The sequence below is a fragment of the Podospora pseudoanserina genome, chromosome 5 (genome assembly GCF_035222485.1).
Source record: "Podospora pseudoanserina strain CBS 124.78 chromosome 5, whole genome shotgun sequence".
In the NCBI taxonomy this organism is placed as follows: Eukaryota; Fungi; Ascomycota; class Sordariomycetes; order Sordariales; family Podosporaceae; genus Podospora; species Podospora pseudoanserina.
The window spans coordinates 2,033,311-2,053,803 of NC_085924.1; the positions used below are offsets into that span (position 1 = coordinate 2,033,311).

At 52.1% G+C, this 20,493-nt stretch overlaps 11 protein-coding genes across 11 annotated transcripts; 5 read left to right on the forward strand and 6 right to left on the reverse strand.

Annotated features, from left to right (window-relative positions):
• Positions 1–427: 427 nt before the first annotated feature.
• On the forward strand, positions 428–1,351 carry QC764_505210 (uncharacterized protein; the record flags this gene model as incomplete). The annotated part of the gene is made up of 1 exon (XM_062947779.1): positions 428–1,351. The coding sequence occupies one exon, from the start codon at positions 428–430 to the stop codon at positions 1,349–1,351; it is 924 nt and encodes a 307-aa protein (XP_062799023.1).
• A 158-nt stretch (positions 1,352–1,509) lies between these two features.
• Positions 1,510–4,346, reverse strand: QC764_505220 (uncharacterized protein). Its single transcript, XM_062947780.1, has 5 exons — positions 3,880–4,346; positions 3,385–3,834; positions 3,080–3,209; positions 2,268–3,014; positions 1,510–2,202 (listed from the first exon to the last, which is right to left on the reverse strand). Exons 2-5 carry the CDS (start codon positions 3,388–3,390, stop codon positions 1,877–1,879), a joined length of 1,209 nt encoding a protein of 402 aa, XP_062799024.1. The 5' UTR covers positions 3,391–3,834; positions 3,880–4,346; the 3' UTR covers positions 1,510–1,876.
• Positions 4,347–4,516: 170 nt separating this feature from the next.
• Positions 4,517–5,816, reverse strand: QC764_505230 (uncharacterized protein; the record flags this gene model as incomplete). The annotated part of the gene is made up of 2 exons (XM_062947781.1): positions 4,517–5,601; positions 5,665–5,816. The coding sequence occupies 2 exons, from the start codon at positions 5,814–5,816 to the stop codon at positions 4,746–4,748; spliced, it is 1,008 nt and encodes a 335-aa protein (XP_062799025.1). The 3' UTR covers positions 4,517–4,745.
• A 495-nt stretch (positions 5,817–6,311) lies between these two features.
• Positions 6,312–7,324, reverse strand: QC764_505240 (uncharacterized protein; the record flags this gene model as incomplete). The annotated part of the gene is made up of 2 exons (XM_062947782.1): positions 6,901–7,324; positions 6,312–6,826 (listed from the first exon to the last, which is right to left on the reverse strand). The coding sequence occupies exons 1-2, from the start codon at positions 7,118–7,120 to the stop codon at positions 6,312–6,314; spliced, it is 735 nt and encodes a 244-aa protein (XP_062799026.1). The 5' UTR covers positions 7,121–7,324.
• Positions 7,324–9,927, forward strand: QC764_505250 (uncharacterized protein). The gene is made up of 2 exons (XM_062947783.1): positions 7,324–7,932; positions 7,995–9,927. The coding sequence occupies exons 1-2, from the start codon at positions 7,741–7,743 to the stop codon at positions 9,723–9,725; spliced, it is 1,923 nt and encodes a 640-aa protein (XP_062799027.1). The 5' UTR covers positions 7,324–7,740; the 3' UTR covers positions 9,726–9,927.
• An 83-nt stretch (positions 9,928–10,010) lies between these two features.
• On the reverse strand, positions 10,011–12,266 carry QC764_505260 (uncharacterized protein; the record flags this gene model as incomplete). Its single annotated transcript, XM_062947784.1, has 2 exons — positions 10,011–10,750; positions 10,814–12,266. 2 exons carry the CDS (start codon positions 12,264–12,266, stop codon positions 10,011–10,013), a joined length of 2,193 nt encoding a protein of 730 aa, XP_062799028.1.
• Positions 12,267–12,921: 655 nt separating this feature from the next.
• FPR2_2 (Peptidyl-prolyl cis-trans isomerase fpr2) lies at positions 12,922–14,101 on the reverse strand. Its single transcript, XM_062947785.1, has 6 exons — positions 14,030–14,101; positions 13,896–13,956; positions 13,635–13,836; positions 13,482–13,539; positions 13,301–13,416; positions 12,922–13,215 (listed from the first exon to the last, which is right to left on the reverse strand). Exons 3-6 carry the CDS (start codon positions 13,816–13,818, stop codon positions 13,016–13,018), a joined length of 558 nt encoding a protein of 185 aa, XP_062799029.1. The 5' UTR covers positions 13,819–13,836; positions 13,896–13,956; positions 14,030–14,101; the 3' UTR covers positions 12,922–13,015.
• QC764_0079380 (uncharacterized protein) lies at positions 14,102–14,420 on the forward strand (the record flags this gene model as incomplete). Its single annotated transcript, XM_062940769.1, has 2 exons — positions 14,102–14,345; positions 14,413–14,420. The coding sequence occupies exons 1-2, from the start codon at positions 14,144–14,146 to the stop codon at positions 14,418–14,420; spliced, it is 210 nt and encodes a 69-aa protein (XP_062799030.1). The 5' UTR covers positions 14,102–14,143.
• Positions 14,421–15,469: 1,049 nt separating this feature from the next.
• QC764_505280 (uncharacterized protein) lies at positions 15,470–16,405 on the forward strand (the record flags this gene model as incomplete). Its single annotated transcript, XM_062947786.1, has 2 exons — positions 15,470–15,875; positions 15,935–16,405. 2 exons carry the CDS (start codon positions 15,470–15,472, stop codon positions 16,099–16,101), a joined length of 573 nt encoding a protein of 190 aa, XP_062799031.1. The 3' UTR covers positions 16,102–16,405.
• An 846-nt stretch (positions 16,406–17,251) lies between these two features.
• Positions 17,252–17,974, reverse strand: QC764_505290 (uncharacterized protein; the record flags this gene model as incomplete). Its single annotated transcript, XM_062947787.1, has 3 exons — positions 17,252–17,502; positions 17,573–17,628; positions 17,701–17,974. The coding sequence occupies 3 exons, from the start codon at positions 17,972–17,974 to the stop codon at positions 17,335–17,337; spliced, it is 498 nt and encodes a 165-aa protein (XP_062799032.1). The 3' UTR covers positions 17,252–17,334.
• A 423-nt stretch (positions 17,975–18,397) lies between these two features.
• Positions 18,398–20,392, forward strand: RTC5 (Restriction of telomere capping protein 5; the record flags this gene model as incomplete). Its single annotated transcript, XM_062947788.1, has 2 exons — positions 18,398–18,559; positions 18,623–20,392. The coding sequence occupies 2 exons, from the start codon at positions 18,398–18,400 to the stop codon at positions 20,390–20,392; spliced, it is 1,932 nt and encodes a 643-aa protein (XP_062799033.1).
• Between the last annotated feature and the right edge of the window lie 101 nt (positions 20,393–20,493).

Genomic DNA, 20,493 nt, shown 5'->3' on the forward strand with positions numbered 1-20,493 from the left:
GGCGGGTGGGCCATCCATCGCCCCGTTTTCAGCTCGTACCCTTGACTTAGCGTCACATGCTTGATCACCGGATAGGCGTGCGTCCAGGTCGGTAGATAAGATAAAGGGAATGCGGCGATCTCGTTGACAGCTCCAATTGCCTGCATTGCCATTGCTGCATAGGTCCAACCCGCAAAGCCAACCTTGGTCTTGTCACCCATCTGTCACCCAGGATTGACCAGTAGCGTTTTGTTTGCTTTTATGTTGAATACTCCGCGTGATGGATTGAGGTTCTGCCTAGGCGTCTCAAGGCTGCCCATTTCCCCTAACCTGGTCTTCGCAAGCAATATGCCACACCGAAACGCGCTTTCTCTATCTCTCTATCAATTCCCGCTCGCTGTTAGATTCCCATCTAGCCTACCAAGCCAGAACTATAGCAAAATCAGTCATGACCGGTCCCGCTTTCGAACGACCCAGCTCCGCTGCTGCAGGTTACCACGCCTCTTCCATCCCCCCGAGCCCGCGTCCATCTGTCACTGGCAGGGCCAGCAGATCCAGTCTACGTCGCGACCGGGATAGCCATGATTCCGGCGCCTATCCACGGCCTGCGTCTGCAGCTCTCTCACATAGGACATCTCATGATGAACCCATGTACCGTCCGCCATCCTCCTCTCCGCCACAACCGCAGCCTGCGCCCCAACCGACATTCTCCCCGCCCTTTGTGCTCCTCACTTCCACCTCGCATGCTTCGAGCAGGCAGACCGTTCACCATCCGGCGGTTCGGTACATTTTTGCCGATGACGATCCAGAGATCTTGTCTGCCGAGCTGACGCAGTACCACTACACAAAACAAGACGGCAGCGAGGATAAAACTGGTCCCGGTCACCGTGCCGTCATCATAGATATGGATCAACGAGAGGGCGATATTGGGTTTGAAGTAGCCTGGGCAAGCAGCCTATCGCCTGACTGGGCTGTCACATCAGCAAGCATGGCCAAGATGGACGGCGGCGGCGGGGGACTGGTATTAAAGGTAGAAGGAATGAGCCTCGAGCCGCCCATATCTTTGGCCGCTTCATCAACAACGGGAAAAATGCAGGATTCTGAAGCTGGTGATATGCACTCTTCCGGTGCGAGCGGTGAAGGGCAGCAACGCCGTCCCCAGCCAAAACAAAGCCCATCATCGTCAGATGAATATGGAGCGTTGCTCCAGGACTTTGAGAAGCGGATGGCGGTTCTACGGAGGGTGGCTGAGGTCGGTGCAGAGAGACAGCGAATAATGCGGGAGCATGATCATGGTGACATGGCTCCTGAGGTCTCAGCGGGCCATCAATTTGCTCCTACAGTTGAGGGCTCAGACCGCTTGCAAGATTGAGACGAGAGAGATACGAGCGTTTGTAGCTACTGGCTTTTGTGGAGCTGTTATATGGCTTGGGCTCGTCATCAGTTTGAAATGGCATGGCCGTTTGCCAGTCATCATCAGAATTGGCGTATGGGGGCCGTTCGGCATTATTTTATATGGGCGGACTATAGTCCGGAAATCAATACGAAAAAAAGTGTATTAAACCCCTTTGCTATGCTATGACAAAGCATTGGCTTCAAAAGCTATCGTGACCAATGCCATTTTACCTTGGTATCCCATAACGACACAGACTGTGTTAACGACCTATACTCCTCCCTGGAAACAAAACAAATGTATACAGAATCAAGGACAATCCATGCCCCTGGTTTATAACGAGAACCCACCCGGTACCGATTACGACATGCAAATGACAAGCCAACAAGCTTTCCAGGCACCTCGGCGCAGCTAATTACCAACACAAACATGGATGCGTTGGGTTGAGGACTTGTTAGCAGGTCATCTTCCTATTATTTGTGAATTGAGGGCTTGAGAACCCTTTCAAGAGCCATCAGATCCCACATCCAACTCAACCACAAATCGCTTGTGCATGGGTTGATCTGGCACTCTGTTTAGCCGCCTCCTCGAGATCTGCGAGAGTTGACCGCTTGGCTCGCCAGCGAGTTTGACGGCACGAGCATCGTTCATGTGAAGATCATCGAAAACGTTTCGTTCAAAGATGCTTCGTTTCTGTTCGGCAACCGGAGTAGGGGCAGGAGTAGGAGCAGGGGCAGGGGCGGCGGCCGGAGCGGCCGGAGCTGGGGCTGGCTGTCTTGTTATCATCACATAGGCCACGACAGCCACAACGATAATGACGATAATGGCGACTAGTCACTCTTGTCAGCACCAAACTTTCACCAAGGGGGCATGTTTTTCAGGGATGGCAACGTACCGCAGATGCCGAGGCAAATCCACTTCTTCTTGCGCGTTTTCCTGGCGGTTGTTACGGCCACCACGAGCTCGTCATTCGCCTTGACCATATCCTCTGCGGCCTGCTCGGCGTGCTGGTCGATCTGCATGACGACCGCTTCTTGCTTCACCAGCAACTCTTGCATCTCCTCCATGAGCTCCACAAGCTCGTTCAACCTCTTCTCCACTTCCAGCATCTCCTGGTGGCGTTGCCGCACTGCTGCCAGGACAGAGCTCGCCTGACCGGAGCGGTTGCTTTGCATAAGTGCCTGCGAGAAGACGGCGGGCTCGCTGTCCACCATCCGGCGCATCTCAGCGTCGCTGATGTCTCCCTTCACGATGCGGATTTGACGTTCTGTCTGATCTCGTATCCTCTTCCTGTTCTCGCCCTCCAACGACTGGAATTTTTGAATGGCAGCCTGTACCTGTCGCTCGACCAGCCCGACCTGCCTGTTGTTGCCCCCTAGCTGGTGGTCGTCGGTCTTGACGTCCCGAACACGGTCCTTCAGCGCCCTGAACCGGTCCATGATGTTTGCCGTTAGAGTATCGATTTCATCTCGGATGGCCCCTTGGTTTGTCGCACCCGATAGCTTTACCTGGAGATTGGAAAACTTGTCTAGAAGGGCTTCGAGGCTGCGAACATCGTTGCTGATTTCGGAGCATTTTTGGAGGATCGAACTCTGGGTTGGTCTAGAGGAGGATGTGGGGAGCGAGTTCATCTCGACGTTGGCTATCGCGCCTTTGGGGTTAAAAAATCAACTTGTCCAGCAAAGGTCGTAGCTGCTCAGAACTCACCCGCATTACGGTCGTCGAAAGGATTGCTGTAGCCGCTGGGGCTATTTCCTCCACCATATCCGCCCTGGCCGTAGCCGCCGCCGCCACCACCTTGATTATAAGGGTTGTTGTTTGGGTTGTACCCTGCGTACTGAAAACAAGCAGTTTGGTTAGCAATCTGTCTCAACAGCAGTAAGGAACCGCAAAGAATGTTTCAGGGGCCCTATGCTTGGCATACTCAACCACGAGGGCATATGAGACATGGAGAGTTTTAGAGCATCGGTTCCCAAGTTCATAAATGGCAAAAAGTGACAGCATATACTCACACTCATGTTGTTTATTGTGGGAGCGCGAAGAGCCTGCTCGCAAGGGCTATTGGGAAAGTGGAGGGGGAGGGGAGCGCGGTGGGAGGCGCTCGGTACCCTATTCGCGAGTGTAATGAGGTTGGGTGTGGTGTGGTGTTGACGGTGGTAGTAGTCTATGTAGGATGATATTGCTGGCACAAAAGAAACCACGCTGGAGGAGAGGGTATCGAGATCGCGAAAATGAACAGGGAGAACACAAGCGCCAAAAATTGAAAAGAAGTTCAAACAGGGGCCAAAAAACGGCGGTGGGCACGGCTGTGTTAATGAATGGTAACTTTTTCAGGCGAAGGCCATCAGACACCAGAGGAATCTCAGGAGGTCGGCCCAAACGAGGTTAGCGGGTTTGTGGCGCGGTCTCACGTTTGCTCGCAGAACAGCCGCTCGCTCGCGTCGGGATCATGAACCCCTGCTCTGGAACTGTTAAAGGTTGCAGTGGATCCTACACCGAGTACCTACCTTTGCCATGTTCCTTTCTCTCAACGGCAATTATATGAATATGCATGGGATGATTGGTGAAATAGTCTGTATGTAATAACCAGCACCAGATGTCCCGGACGGCCATTCCCCAGGTCAAGGTCTGAATCGAGTGCGAAATCACGGTCAACGACTGGGTCTCGATTCTCGAGGGGATCACCAGTGAAGTGGGTCGCTGATTTGAAGCGCTTGGCTGGTTACGAAAGAGCCGTCTTGGCAAGAAGCAGCTTAAATCCAACGCAGGCCGGGGCAGGCTCGGCAGCAAAAACCGTTTCAGAACGGCGATCGTCAGGCACGTTCAATCGTCAAACAGACATCGGCCCCGTGCTCAGTATGAAAGCGACGACAATGTCACTGTCTTGTCATGGTTCTTTTTGCTGTCCAACCCCTCCACCGAAGCCGTCATCATTCCTTTGATGCATGCTTATCCCAACAGAGCACGCTTCCCGAACCCAACTATAAACACCTACATGCTGCACGACTCAGCCCCAACTATGGCGTGGGCGGCTCAGTGCCGTTACCCCACCGCGGGGAAAGGAATGGGGAGTGTACAGCACAAGGCCCTCTTGAGGACGCCGCTTGGGCTCGGGGCCTGGTGTGCGGAAAACAGTCAAGACATCGTGGCCAGGGCGGCCGAGTTTGGGCCTCTTCTATCGGCACCTTTTCGGGTTGCTGCAACATCACAAGCATCTTCTGGCGTACAGACCGAATCTCAATTTACGAAACATGCCTCTGTCAGTAGCTGCAAACATCTAGCTGATTAAACCACCAAACTACTTCCCGCCGCTCTGTAAAGCACCCCAAACCATGCCCAGCCAAGAACCGGTGCCCCCTTTCTCAACGTCAAGTCAGACTACCGCATATGCAGAGGCATAGCTGACACTGAAGTCGAAGCTCTTCTTCACCAAATTGCTTCTCTGGTACTGCACAAATTTGAACTTTCCTTTTCCATCGACGGCTTCCAAGGCTGCCATGATTACACCAATTGGATGCCTGCCGCAGACAGTGTTGTGGCTATCCTGAACCACCTTGTAGAACTCACTATGCTCACCAGACTCCACGGCATCCATGGCCAACTGGTCCAGCACTTTGATGACATCGTGGATCTCAGGCTCTCCAGAACTGATGCCGAGTTTGCTCCAATCTGGCGGGGTGACGTTCAGGACTTCGTGCCGCACACCCTTGGACCGTGGCGCGTCCATGTCACGAATCGCACCGTCAGAAAAATGAGGTCGGTAGCTGAATCGGGATCCCCAGTGACAGAAATCGGACGAGACGATCCAGGCTGTGGTGGGGTCCTTCAGGTACGAGGACAGCAACTTTCCAAAGGCCTTTTCTTCTTCGGCAGATCCATCGCCCACGAGTATCGGAACTATGGGCGGGTACTTTGTGCTGTCGTCTCCGAAGGTCTGCTGAAGTCTCTTCCAGAGGAACGGAACGTGCATTTCCAGAGAATGTTCATCGACGTCTCGGCGGGCGGGTATGTCGGTGAACTTGCCCGTTTCCCTCAGCTCGTTTACCGTGTTCCTATCCACCACGAGGTCCCCAAAGGGTGTTGCATATTTGCTGAATGTGGTTAACGCGCATCCGCGAAGATAATATGTGTGGGACGGTCCGAGAATGAAGACCCGTTTCGCCGCTCTGAGGTCGAGAGCCTTGTAGGCCCAGGCTGCGCAAGGCCCAGAATATGAATAGCCGGCATGGCTTCGAATCAAAGTCAGCATATTGAATCATCTCTCACAAGACACCGGGCTGTTTCTCGCTTACGGAGCTATGATCACTCGGGCGCCAGGCACAGGGAGACCATGGTCATCCAGCTGGTCAGGCACACGGCTTAGGAACCCGTCGAGCTGCGATGACAACTCCTTCTCATCATCATCGTACCAGGATCCAGCATGGCTAGCATCCCGTGTGGCCATGTTTGTCTGGGGGCTGAGTTTCAAAGGAAATTTGAAAATAACACAAAGAATCTGAGCTGGTTATCTGAATCGAGTAGCATCGAGGAATGGGAGAAGCAGCTCCTTGCCACATGGACGGTTGGGCTACCACCTAGCTCAGGTGGGGTTAGATAGGTAGGTAGCTACTTGGAGCTCTGCCCCGCACTGACGTCCGTGGTCAGTTGCACTTCGTGTTACCAGCGAATTCACAGAGCAAAGCGCATAATAAAGAAAAATCAGGTCTGAGCATGTCTTTTGAATAAAATAACTAGAATGTATCGTCCCCAGAAAACCCTGTCCCAGATCCAATTAACTCTTGACTGCCTCAAACCACAAACACCATCCGACCAAGAGGTATCAACCAACACCCATAACCTACTCAAACACAGTGTATACACAAATCCACTCCGTGACGCCATGCTTCCCAGCCACTTGAACAAATCTTGAACTAAAGCCCGCCATTTCTCACTCGGCCCATCAGTACACGCCAACACCCTGGGTCCGCCCGCTCCCGTTGGCTGCCCCCCAGTCCCGTCTCCCAGTGCAAGGCAAACATCGCCTGTGCTCCCCAAGATTGCTGACCGAGCAGCTGAAGCATACCGTCTTCCCACACGCTCCGCACGTGTTTTCTCCCATTTCGCCGCCTCCATCTATATCCATCATGATGACATCCTGATCACCACGGGCATCCGATTCCAGCAGCCCCACGCCACAGTCGTCACATGTTGTTGAAGCCACCGCTGTGGATGAGTTGGGCATCGCAATTGGGAATGGCGAAGAGGTCAAAGACGCCTGAGACGACGACGGGCTAGCCACGGTTCGTGTGGGGAGCTTCCAGAAGCTGTGGAGGGAGCGTTGGTGTTGGTCGGGGTGCACCTCTGAGGGAACTAAGGTTGGAGTCGGTTCAGTGACTTGAACTTGGGGCGGCGACGGCGCTTGCTGCTGAGTATGTTGCTGCTGTTGTGCAGAGAATAGCAGATTTAGGGTACGTTCTGCGAGATGAAAAAAGAGAGGTAAGTCACTGTGCCCAAACTCATCATGGTAACACGAATGGGGGGGCTCCTACGGTGAACGATTGCCTCAGGTGGCCTATTATCGCGGAAGCGCTTCCTGGTGCGGCCAGGCATGTGTGAAGAGGTGGGGAGACGGGGCGAAAAGAAGCCGCGCCTAGCCGTATCCATCGCACTGATGGCATCGAAGTTGAAGCTGCTCGCCCGAGGTGGTGATGCAAGGGCTGAGCTAAAGGAGCTCAGGTGCGAGTCGGACCGTTTGCGCTTGATGACCATTTTCACAGATCAATGCATTGAAAACTTGGGAGTAACAATGTTGGAAATATCCGTACTCTCATCAGAAGAAACCACACGGACGCTGTCGAGGTTGCTCGAGTGACAAGCAAAGAAAGACGGAAACAGCCATCGAGTTCAAGGGGGTCCAGACGCGACTGTGCCACGACCACACGCGTAAATCTTTAAGTGCATGGTCCGTGCTTTTCGCGTTCGGCTCCCTGAATGCAGGTTGGTACATACAAGTAGTGTAGCAACAAAGCTCTCGAAACCTTCCATCCTTGGTCTCTCACTTTACAGGGAAATTTTCGAGCTTCAGTCTATAAGATTGGTTGGACTTTTGTAGAAGACTAGAAGTTAAATCAATATTCGTTGCCAAGTTCGTCCAGGCCTCTCCAGCTCTTTGTGGTCGATGAGCTCTTGGCGTCCCGTGATCTGGCGCTGCTGACGTGAGGCCCAATCGAACGCGTCTCTTTCTTATCCCCCCGCACTACGCGTCACTTTTCAACATTCTTTTCACAGCACACCTAACATTCTTCGACGATTGGTACAAATTTTAGTCGATGAACTGAGATGTCTTTGCTAGGTCTTAATATTCTACGCCACCTGATTGATATTTCCAGATGACCTCGGGCGAGTCAGCACAGCAAGCAAACGAGCCACGCTCTCCAGAGCTTGGACCATTCAAGGACCAAATAGCACGACCTCAAGATCCAGATAGTGAAAATACCAATGCCGATCTTGCCTCGCTAAAGTACTCACTTCTTGGTCCGTCCTTGACAAAGGCCGGCCAGGACAAGGTTGATCAGTCCAAGGTAAACCCATCGCTTTCAAGTCTCCTGATATTGCAGTGCCAAGTTCTGACTACCGGTCTCAGGTCGCCGAAGTTATCTATAATTCTTCCAAAGGTTCCAAGTTCTTCAACCGTGAGGAGGAAAGAGACAAAGCACTGACGGTCAAGATTGATCAAATCCTCGCCAAAAAGCGACAGTTGGAGAAGCTAGACCTCTCTCGGGAGCTCAGGGCTGCAGATACGCTGCTTGCACAACTCGAGGCCTCACGTGATCTTACTCAACACATTGTTCATATCGATTGCGATGCCTTCTACGCCGCTGTTGAACAACTGGACCGTCCCGAGCTCGCAGACCTCCCCTTTGCCGTGGGTGGGGGCGTTCTGACAACCTGTAACTATGTAGCTCGGAGATTTGGATGTCGAAGCGGCATGGCCGGCTTCGTGGCAAAAAAGCTCTGCCCCCAGCTCATTTTGCTTCCACTCAATTTCGATAAGTATAACGCAAAGGCTGCCGAGGTGCGAGAGATCCTAGCAGACTATGACCCCCGGTTCGAAAGTGCCAGTATTGACGAGGCCTATCTCAACATCACCCAGTACTGCTTCGACCACGGCATGGAAGCTGTCGATGTGGTGTCCCAAATGAGAAGGGAGATACATGAAAAGACACACATCACCGTGTCCGCAGGGATTGCAGCCAATGCATGTCTGGCGAAAATCTGCTCCAACATGAATAAGCCTAACGGACAATACCTTCTTCCTCGTGACCGGGTCGTCATCATGGAGTTCATGCGGGACCTCTCGTGCCGGCAAGTCAACGGTATCGGACGAGTTCTAGAGCGGGAGCTTGGTGCCGTTGGCATAAGCACCTGCGGCGACGTTTATACGCAACGACAGTTCATCGAGAAACTTTTCGGTGAGAAGACCTACAACTTCCTTTTGCGGTGCTATCTTGGCCTTGGACGCACGAGCATACAGCCTGCCGAAGAGTATGAGCGCAAGAGTGTTGGAACAGAGCGCACGTTCCGTGACATGGATAATCCGACCCAGTTACGTGAGCAGCTCAGACGAATAGCAGAAGAGTTGGAAAAGGATATGCGGCGGGCTGAATGCAAAGGTCGGACTCTCTGCATCAAGGTCAAGCTACATACGTATGAGGTGCTCACACGTCAAATAGCTCCGCCAAAGGCGGTCTATCTCGCCGATGACTTGTACGACTACGCACTGCCAATGCTGGTGAAGCTTGAACAAGAGGTCTCTAATATGAAGTTACGCCTCCTGGGCCTCCGATGTACCCATCTACTCAGCACAAAAAAGCCAGATACAATGGCCTTTTTTGGGTTCAGACCGAGGAGGGGGGGCTCTGTAGAGACTGGGGAATCTATCAGCCGCATAAATCCAAAGAAAGCCGCTGGCACTGGAGATGAGTGGGAGGAGTGGCCCTCTGAAGCACGCAACGATGTCCTCCTGGCTGAGCGCTCAGGGAGCAGCTCGGGGACCGACAGTCCATTCTGGAGACATGGCAAAGAAGTTCTCCCCAACCCGAAGGAAAAACAGCCTGCTGAGGTGATGCAGGAGGAGCTCTGGGACTGTCCAATATGCAACCGACCACAAACGCCTGACGAAAGACAGTTCAATGAGCATATTGATCTATGTCTCTCGAGGCAAACTATTCGAGACGCCATTCAGCAGGTGGCTGCTTCAACCCCTCCACCCGGCAAGCCCAGTATTCCTGAAGCAAAGAAGAGCAAAGATAAGAAGAGAGGAAGGCAGTCAACAGCAGCCGATCCTCGACAGAAGAAGCTTCGGTTTACATGAGAGCAAGCTGTGGTGCGATGGGCAGTTAGCTTTCTACCAAGTGATAATTGGTGGAAAGGGAAGCACAATCTCAGGATAAGTAGATACCTGCCTTTATAGGAGCACTGGAAGGCTCACACATCCGTGTAACTGAAAAAAACATGTGACTATGTCTTGGTTCAAAATAACAGACAGAGTGCCGAAATGCTGACGATTACAATGCATCGTATTTGCCCGAATGACGAGATCTACATGTTAAAAGCAATGTACGGTTCCGGCCTCACTGTCTCGCCAGAGACGAGCTGACTAGGCTTCACTGCTAACTCGACGGTTGCCCCCCATGCTCATCCTAATCTGATGATCCTCCTCCTCTTCCTGCTCAAGCTCCTCACCGGGAAGTCGAACAGCCCTATCTAGGGCGACCGGTAACCCCCTGTGCCTGCCACGAAGCATGACAACACAAAGTAAGAGTTTTGACACGGGATGCCAACCCCCACAGAAGCTGTATGAGTCGTGTGGTACTCCAACGCTGATGCCAACGCAGCCATACGCCGACACCACCTCGAATATGACGTTGAAAACACTGAAGTTGATGGGATCTGCCATGAAGTTGCTCGTATTGATGGTAACGATGACCAAAATCGCCAGACTTAACCACCAGAGGTCGTGGGCCAATTGTCCGTGTATCTGCTGGCTGATGAAGCTGATGCGCGACTCGGGCCTCCGGAGAGAAGAAGGTGACCGAGCCCCAACACCATGCCATGTGACCGTCCAACTACACGCTCGGTGAAGTGCTGACAGGCCGCCTTGAGGGGAAACCCTACTGGGTGGCGGACCGTGATGAGTGAGGGGAGATTGTTCTGGATCTGAATCAGGCGCATCGTCTTCAACATAGATACCAAGAGACCGCTCTTCATAGACGTTTGAATGTCGCATCGTGACCACCACCGGGTACGCTGATATATACATCATGATCACATACAAGACTTGCAGTCCGATGTATACTGATGGGATGGGAACAACATAAAACCCACCCGAACGTACGGCTACACCCAGTGGTCAACAGATCAGCAACCATGTGCTATAAAATAGGACTCGGTTCAGCTTACCAATAGCTTGAAACCACCCATCAAGCACGCGAGATCCAGGAGGTATGTTTTCGATAGGTGGGTTGCCAATGTTGAGAACCTCGAAAGCGACCCAGTCAATGCTGTTCAGCAAAACGAGCATAAACAATAGCCACCAAGTGGCGCGAGCGGGAAAGAGGCTGGTATAGATGCGGCGCGGGTACTGAAGAATAAATTTCAAGGTGTCCTTAAGGGGGTTGTACTCCTCCTCTCGTGTCACCAGAGATAACAACCTTAAGAGAGACCAAACACTGAGCCTCAAAAAGACAGGATAGGCCGTATTGCCGGCGAGAATCATCAGCCCCATGGTGACAAGAACAAAGCATGAGTTCTGAAAGGGAATCATATTGGCATCCAAGAGCGACATTCCTGAATTGTTGAATGCCGAGGCGCCGTTGAATATCCCCAGCCACCAGGGGTTTATTCCATTTCTCAGCGGCAGCTCGGCTTGGTTGTTGTTGATCCAGGCACCGAGCGCGATGCAGCCAAGAGACTGCCAGAGGACAAAGTAGACAGGCACAAGCAAGGCAAGGACTTTGAGCGCTCGATACTCGCAACCGCCTAGCTGTTCCCGTTCTTCGTTGGTCAGGTCGTAGAACTGAGCGTTTCTATTGCTGGAACGATGAGTGAGGAAGCTTCGCATGCCAGAATGACACTTTGTGCCCTCTTCTGGCCTGCTATGAGTGAGTACGCTTCGGTATACTGGCTGGTTGTCGAGGGGGACATGTTGGGCCGCTGTTGACGTGGCCTTGATCCCATTGTGGACTTGCATGTCCGGGAGATGAGTGTCTATAAAAGCGATATGAGTGGGATTTGTGTTTTCGGAGGCTTCGCCATTGATACAAGCTCCACCAAAGTTGGTGGTGGCATCAGCCTCGGGCCGGTTCGTTTGGGGAAGCGAAACGTGCTGATTATCCATGGAACTCAGTCTGTAAGCTGCGGGTTGGTGCTGGGCTGTGTGCGATGATAGCGATCGCCAAGATGAACGAAAATTCGGTAATCTGCCGAGACTGAGAGCGCTTCCTCCATGAGAAGTTCGTCGCCGGCGCTCTGATTGAATCACATCCCGGAAGCGTTGCTCGAAGGCGTGTTTCCTCGTCATGACCGTCCATATAGACACCCAGATGGAGCTGCCAAATATGATGAGGAGAAAAAGTAGCGACTGCTGCCACGTTGTCAGTTGACTTAGGTTGACTGTGTTCAAGCCAGCTTCCGTCATGGCGGATACAACCAGGAACAAGCTGTCAGTATAGCTGATGCTCCAAGCTGGACTGGACGACCCCCAAAAGACAAGTGACGAGACCAGACAAACGCTGATGAAGTAGGCATAATGGATGGTTATGAAGTTCAACGGCGGGAGCCAAGAACGACAACGAGAGATAAGTACCACGGTCCGAGGGTGGTTTTGCGCAAGTTCACGCCGTCGACGCGACATGGTATGGTGGATGCTCTGATGAGAGCTAACAACAGCAAAGCTGACGTAGTCGAGGGACAGGTCCGTACGGCATCAGGCTATGCGTCTAGATGTCGTGGGGCTTCGCGGGGACCTGCTTGTTTATAACTGGCAGTGGTCCATAGGTGAAGGGTCTCAGTCTTGTATACCGGGTATCGAAGAGCTATGAAGTTGGAACAGGCCTCACAGACGTTTGCTTACCCACATCATTCCATGTGGAGGGAACGTTATGGACTAACTTTGACGGGAAGGCGCAGCTGGGGTCAACGGTGCCGAGGCGGCTTGATCGATGAACTCAAAACGTTTAAATCATTTTATCTGATCTTACACGGCTGTCTTGTCAGCATTCTAACCTGCAGATTGCGGGCAGAGCTTTGCACTTATCCGACTGGTAAAGGAGGTACACGCCTTCGTGTCATTTTCGGCTGGCTTGGAAGAGCCTTCAAGCTGATTGCAATTATGGACCGTCAAGGTTACCACACCCAGGCCGAGTTATACTGGGAACAAAGCAATCCTGCCCTGTTTCACTCCACATGAAACGACAGGCCACAAGCCAGCAGTTAGTTCACGACGCCATCAATGAAAACATCGACATTGTCACTGACAAACAAGCCAGGATGAAACAACTGTGGAGACTCGATGAACATGGACCGGAACTTTGCATGGCTCTCTTTTTATTTGTGTATCTCTCAGTGTGTATATATACAGACCTTTGTACAAGATACCGTTTTCTAGAGCTCGTTGTGCTCCTGAGTATCGTCGGTGTCGGCAATGATGGTCTCAACAACCTCAGCCGCCTGCTTGGCGACGCTGGCCACCTTTTCAACAACCTTCGCGCTTGCCGTGGACTCGGGAGTATCGGTGGCCGACTTGGTAACAATCGATTCGGGTTTTGGCACACCCTCAATGCCAACCAATTCCGTTTCGAAGACTGCAGTGATGAAATGGATTGTTAGTAATTGTACATCACAGCAAAAGTAACCACAGGAGACACCCCGGGTGGGCTGATGACGCACCAAGAGTAGATCCAGCGGGAATAGGTCCAACATTGCGGTCACCATAGCCGTAGCTTGGGCCAATGGTCAATGTCCGCTTCTCGCCGATGCACATATCGACGAGACCCTCGTCCCAACTAGGTGATTGATGTTAGCCTTCGCTCCTCGTTTGCAGTTGAATTGGACCGTTGGGCGTAGATACCCCTTGATAACCATGCCAGCTCCAAGCTTGAATGAGAATGGCGATTGACGGTCGTAGCCTGGAAAGCACGCTGTTGTCAGCTTCGATCAACCATCGCTTCGTCCCAAAGCCCCCATGCAGGTGCCAGAGACGGAGGGCAAGCACGAGACTAACTTGAATCGAACTTCTCGCCATTGGACTTGAGTGTGCCCTTGTAATGGACATTGATCTTGTCGCCCTTCTTGGTCACGCGATCGCACTCAACGGGGAGCGTGACATCGATCTTGAGGTCATCGGAGGCGAGGACGCCGACAGCTGCCGAGGCGAGCAGGGAAAGCGAGAGCAGAAGGCCTTGCATTGTGAGGTCTGGAGTGAGCTGCGGGTGATATTAGACAGGCAAATCTCACAGCGGGTTTGGGCGTGGAGGGCACGAACAAAATGGTTTCCTGGTGGTTGTGTTTACGAAATACCCAGAATATGGTTTGTTGGTTGAATGCTTCTGGCCAGCTGGTCAATAGACAGCTCCAACCCCAATGTGTTTCGTGGCAATGGCCCCTGTAAGCACCCACACTAGCATCGCTGACGGAATTACCCCACAGCGCTTGATTTGTGCCAAGCCCATCTCAAACATTAAAGCATCCACCGTCACCAAAGCAGCACAAGAGCAATGCTCAACTCACTTGATGATGGCCTCCCATTTCTGCTCCGAACTCCCTGTCATTTTCGGTGTCGGTCATGTCGCCCTGGTAGGCCGCGAACCACTGGTGTGCTTTGTCACATTGCCTGCGCTACAGATTCGACAGGCACACTGGCCCCGCAAACAAGGGGTAATCATGGATGACAACGAGGCGGAATGCACCAAGAACAAAGCCCTTCTTCTCACTTGTGAGTAACGACAAACTTCCTAGATTCCGGTCATGGTCTCTGAATCACTTGAAGTCAAAAATGTCAGTCAATTAAATTTGGGGGCGTTCTTGGGTCGAAATTGTTGCAGCTGTTCAATGAAGGCCCAAGTATCGTGAAGCACTTGGCAACAACCAGGTCGAAGACCAAAGGAGAACCACAAACTCACCGAAAATCGAGGGCCCATTTGCCTTTTGAGGCAGTGACCACCCTCAATATCTCAAGGCACTCGTCGGGGCGTTGTATAGTCTTTTTCCTGGGCTTCATCATCATGAGTCACTGATCCAGCCACTAGAATATCTATACTGGGTTCAAACTCGACAGTTTCATCAGGTTCAAGGCAACAACAACTACTGCGCCGTGCCAGCCCCCAGAAAATCCAGGCAACAAACGACTCGCAAAGTCAAAGGGCCCCGAGCTCAGGGTCTTCCCTGAGGCATACGCAGACAAAGCATCAATATGCGTCGTCGTCAACGTCAATGTAGTAGGTTGCAATGTGAGGCATTCGCAGCCGCTAAGCCAAGCTGTCTGCCCGTTGGCCCCCAGAGAGGGACGCGCAACTTCGCTGCTTCAGCTGACCGAGCCCTAAACTGAAGTCCTGGGGGCACCTCACCTGCTGAGACCTAGGACTCTCTGCCCGCCAGGCTTTACGCCCTGTCGGCATCGCAGACACGACTCGCAGCGGTCGTTGACGCGATGCCAGTAACCCAAGATGTACCCGTTGCAAAGTACCCCTCCAAACCCGAGAATTCCATATGCAGTTCACCTGCAGGTCCGGCGGTCACGACACACTGCTGTGGCCGCCTTTAGAGGAGCTTTCACCCCCACCATCAAGGTCTCTTTGTTGACATGGATGGCCGCCCCCTGGATCTTTTGACTCACGCATTCGAACAGACCGATCCACTCCCAATAGGTTCCTAACAATATAAGCGAAGGATACAAGGCACCGGGCTCTTCCCCAGGTTATGAGACTTGGCCTTGCGGTCTGCCTGGAGTTTAGCATGTCCTCACCGAAGCACTGAGCACCGCCCCTGGTATGATGCCTTGTCCCTAATCGCCTCCACGACTGGGGGCGCAAACCTATTCTAGCTTGGGCCGTTAGGATAATGGTTTGTGGTTCGCTTCCAGCGTTTTCTCAAACTCGTTTTTTTTGTATATATATCCTCAGTCCCAAACCATGTTGCCCAGTGCTATTCCTCACCCGACAAGCCCTCGAAAATCCATCACTCTGTAACCTACGGCCCAATTCCACAATATTCTTTACAAGAAGCCTCTTCCACCTACTTTTCAGAGTAACGTTTGCCATGCCTTCTTATAACGGTTCCAAACATAGTACCATTGTTCACCAAAACCCAAGCCGCTCACCATCAACCTATTACTCGAACAATTCTTCTGGCAGCCGGTCATCCAGCCACTCTACCCACTCACACACCACGACCTATACGATGGACTACTCTACCTCATCTGGACCCTATGGGCACGACCAGGCCCAATACCGATCTCCTTATGCAAGTAAGTTGTCACCGCACAATCCCCGAGCCAATCTAGCTGGTACTAACCTCATAATGCAGAGGATTACAATGTCGACGTGTCAAGACATGGCAGCACTGTTGTCATCAACCACCATCGTCCCAATCCAAGCACTGACGAGCCAAGAGCCTCAGAATCTCGAGGTGCCTTTACTGTCTATGGCAACAAGCACAAGGATGATAGGCGCAAGGATAACAGTCGAAACTAAGGCTTGTTTGGGCGTCCGATGTAGCAGTGAGAAAGTATCTACTTGCATGGTCTCGGCGTTTCTGGTGGTTTTTTTGGGCATTTTCAGGGAAATTGTAGGATATATGGGATGGACTTTTGGACACACAACACTGTACCGTACTAGACATCATCAGCTGGGCGTTCATGATTGAGGAATGGGGGGCTATGGCGATTGGGGTAGGGGCGGCTTTGACAACACTTTTTTCTCTTTCATACATTCGGGTTCAATTAGTAAAAAATAATAGACAAGAGCAGCATGGCTGCTTAGAACTGCAAATCTGGTGTTGCAATGTCCCGTCTTCCTTCACTCTGCGGCTTCCAGAAGACTAGCTCACCTCTTCCGTGGTAAGAGCAATGAAATAAGGCCTTGGAACCATCGATTGCTCTGTAGAGTGTGAGATAGGAACGAAAATCATGAGTCATGAGAAGCAACAAGAAGCAGGAAGAACTAGAAGGTCGACGGAGAAGATAGAAAGAGGCCTACTATCCAATCAATAACCAATCAATTCTTGCTTTGCCACGTGCTTTTGCACAATTTCCAAACTACCTGCACGACATACATCACAGACATGATGCGTGGCGTCCGGTGTGTGGAACCAAATCTCAGCCTTCACCGGCTTGTGGGTGGACTTATTGGGCAATTGGAAAACCAGACGGTCTTGGAAATGGAAATGAAATGGAATTCCTCTAGGGTTGCCGTATGTCGTTCCACCTAACAAATGGAACTTCCAATCAGAAGAGCCAGCCACTATGTCATCTATGCCAAGACCATTGTCGCAGCCCAAGCACCCGCAAGGGTCCGCAGGGGGCTACTACGCACACGATGTGTACCGAGTCGGTACTATCAGAGAAACGTATTGGGATAGGGAGACGATGGTTTGTCATGTGCGCGCCTGCAGTGACAGTTAAGTCTCTAATTTCCTGATGATTGTTAGCTTGCCCCCGTGCGACTCCCACGCTGACAGGCATTGAAGGTCAGCATCAGCCTTGTTAATCACAGACACCTGCGTGGTCGCCACTGCGGAAGTATCAACAAAACGACCAGAAAAAAATTACAAGATAAAAGCGGAAGCTCAGTCAGTTCGATACCATACAAATTTCCTGTACTTCCAGCGTATGCTTTCGTCACCATTTGTGACTGCCGATGATACCATCTTGGGGTCAACCCTAGTTTCACATGGGAACAAGATACCCTACCAGACCACTACTCTCCCTACGCACCGCCCTCCCTCTTAGCATATTCGTCCTCGATAGCCTCGGCGTACTTGTCCTCGGGCGAACGGGGGTCCTCGTGGATGATGTGTTTCTCCAACATTGTCTCGGGCGCAGGGCGATGGGCGATCTTTTCATTGAGGGAGTCGGCACGCATGTGTTTCTCGAGCTGTTAGAAGATAACGCAGGTTAAAAGCTGTGTTTGTGCAGCACCATGGTGCTCTCAAACGGGAACGGACCTCTTTCTGTTGGGCTTGGATAGCCGGCGCTGCGGTTGAGGCGGGAAGGATGTTTTCTAGGACACGCGTGAGTCAGGCCATGACAGCCACAAGAGATTCCTCAGAACCAGGGTGTGAGTCTGAATTACTATTAATGAGCTCCTGGCGATCTGGGCGATGCGCCAGGTGGTGCTCGAGCGAGTTCTTCCTGGCTGGGTTGGGTCGACTGGGCGAAATGGGAGTCTCGTCGACAGGGGCTTGGCTTACGACATTCGCATCTTGGTCGGTCATTTTGATGAGGTTTCGTTTTGATGTTTGTCCAATTTGATCGAGGAGTAATTGTGTTGGGCAGTGATGAAGCCAGAGCAAAACCAGTGCGGGGAACCACAGCTGCTTTTGTATCACTCTCTTCAATAAGAGCATCCCATTCCTCGTCCCCTGTGTTGTCGAGGCGGGAACAACAGGTGATTGGATCACCCCACAACACGGAAGGGGCAGTGGGGACAAAACAAGTAGCTGCTATCCTTGACCAGGTAACAATGACGCATGATCAACACCCCGCAACAGGGTCCCCTTGTCCCGCCCCCCATGGCTGTTATAATTTGGGATGGGAAATCACATTGCACATCCATGACTGTGACGACAACCGCGATTAACCATATCCCCATAGCGTTTGCAGTTTAGTTGATATTTGGGATGGGAGGCACTCAGATGCCCTGAGGAGCCTAGCTTACCTAGACGCATTCTTGCACTGCCCGTACTTTCCTCAACGCGGTACCTATCATAGATGCAACAGAAGGATGGAAAGATGCCTCCAGCACAGCCAAGCAGTGCGAACCGAAGCTTATGTGGGGCACACGAGGCGACTGCTTTAGCCCCAACTTCTTCCCGTGTACTCCAACCTACACTTCCTCATCGATACACCCCGTACATGTAGTTACCATGGGCCAAACTCAATCAGACCAAAGACGGCCTCCTCCGTCTCGAGAGGAGTTGACTAAGGAATTGGCAAGTACCAAGTCTTTTCTCACTTCCACATGACCCTCTAACCAAGTTGCTTCATCAACACAGGCCGCCAAGTTTGCCGACAAATGCTTCACCTCTCTTGAGATCTACTCATTCAAAGAGGTCTTCAAGAGTCTCGTAGACCAGGAACAGAATGTCCGCCATCTCAAAGAGGATACCATTGCGCGCTTTCTTGAGATACCGGATGTGCTGGGTGTGTCGCCAGTTATATTTCAGATGATATCATATATAGGCGCCTTTCCATTCTTGCGAGATGCTCCAGCAGTGCTGGGCTTGGAGGAAATGGTCATGGTCATCACCATTATGACCGATCGATACCAGAGGGTATTAGCAACGGGTGCTGACGACAGGAAGAAATTGCTGTTCAATAGCCTGGCTGTCTATGACCGGAAGCTGTCCGAACATGTCAACAGGGACAAGTCGCCTGTTATCGACGGCTCAGGAGCGCCCGCTAATTCCTCACACGCTTCTGGTTTTGCTGTCGACATTGCAGGAGATGATGAAGATGACCTGGGTTGTGAGGATGAGGACGACCTTGTCCTTGCTGCCTTGGATTCGCTGGATTATGCCAACGTTGGCAAACTTGAAGATGGACCCCCACCCAATCACGCACTGATTCCGGCGGGCAACTTCAAGAAGATCATCATGTTGCTGCTTCTCGTTGCTCCATTAGGCGCCCAGGAGAGCCTATCTTCACATGCGAATCGTGTTGTTGGGAAGGAGCTTGAGGAATTGGGGGTCGTTGCTGACTGTATCGTGGCGGCTTTCCTCGACGTAGAGCATTCACCGGGCATCAGGTTTTCTCGGTTCAATTCGATAATCCCCTCGTCGATGCCATTCGTTTTCTCTGGGTTCACTCCTCTATTTGAACACTTTTTGTTCTCCAAAACTCTCGACTTCCACGAACGCGTGGGCGGCTCCACTGTCGTGCCTGACGTGGTTCAACCTCTCCTGCAGGACAAAGGCTCTCTCCTTAACCTGAGCATCATGTCGCAGCTCTCTTTCTTCATTCCTGGCGAATCTCTCTTTCGCAAGCTCCGATTACTGTACGCAGGGGGGGAAGATGGGTTCAGCATGGGCAGTTTTGAAACGAAAGTCTTCAACTGGAGAGCACCGACCATACTGCTGGTACATGGGATCTGTCTACCGGACGAAACCCATAGGGCAGGTGGTGCGGAGACGGCATTCCTGTCAACACTACCCCCACGGCGGTACCCCTCTGGCAATCGCGCCATTGGCGAGAGAGTAACGTTTGGGGTTTACCTGAGTCAGCCATGGAGGCACACACATCGCGAGTGCTTTGGGGATTCGGATTCGATACTGTTTCAACTCCAGCCTGTGCATGATGTCTTCCGAGGATCCCCGAGCAACAAGGACTATGCTTCTTTCACAAAACCCTCGGCATCTACCCCGATTGGCGGCGTGTCATTTGGCTGCCCACCACCGCAACCTACACAAGCATATCGCCGGTCAAGCACCATATCAATGGGCCCCGTATCGCTTGTCATGGATAGCAGTTTCGAATTTGGATGTTTCACCCACAACTACATCTCGCGAGGTAGTAGTGCTTTCCAGGGAAGCGCTTGCAGGAAATTCGACTTCCAAGATCGCTTCGAGATTTCAGATCTGGAGGTCTGGGGTTGCGGCGGGGACGAGGAAGCCAAGCACCAGGCCGAGCGATGGGCCTGGGAGGCTAGAGAGGCCGAGGCGAGACGTAGAATCAACCTTGGGACGGGTGATATCGAGGCCGACCGTGCCCTCTTAGAGATGGCTGGACTCATAGGGGGGAATCGAAGTGGTGGGAGTATGATGTAAAGAAGATGGCAACCATGGCAACGGCTCGCCAGCGTTCCATAGAGGGGAGAGAGTAATGCATAATACAATTCATTTACGCCCACATCAAGCGTTGAAACCTG

Coding starts and splice junctions, on each gene's coding strand:
- QC764_505220 (XM_062947780.1), bottom strand. Junction 3,015..3,079: donor TTTCGACGACCGTAATGCGG/GTGAGTTCTGAG, acceptor AAGGCGCGATAG/CCAACGTCGAGATGAACTCG. Junction 2,203..2,267: donor GATTTGCCTCGGCATCTGCG/GTACGTTGCCAT, acceptor AAGAGTGACTAG/TCGCCATTATCGTCATTATC.
- QC764_505250 (XM_062947783.1), top strand. CDS start 7,741: ATGACCTCGGGCGAGTCAGCACAGCAAGCAAACGAGCCACGCTCTCCA. Junction 7,933..7,994: donor ACAAGGTTGATCAGTCCAAG/GTAAACCCATCG, acceptor TACCGGTCTCAG/GTCGCCGAAGTTATCTATAA.
- FPR2_2 (XM_062947785.1), bottom strand. CDS start 13,818: ATGCAAGGCCTTCTGCTCTCGCTTTCCCTGCTCGCCTCGGCAGCTGTC. Junction 13,417..13,481: donor GCTGGCATGGTTATCAAGGG/GTATCTACGCCC, acceptor TCAATCACCTAG/TTGGGACGAGGGTCTCGTCG. Junction 13,216..13,300: donor TCCCGCTGGATCTACTCTTG/GTGCGTCATCAG, acceptor TCATCACTGCAG/TCTTCGAAACGGAATTGGTT.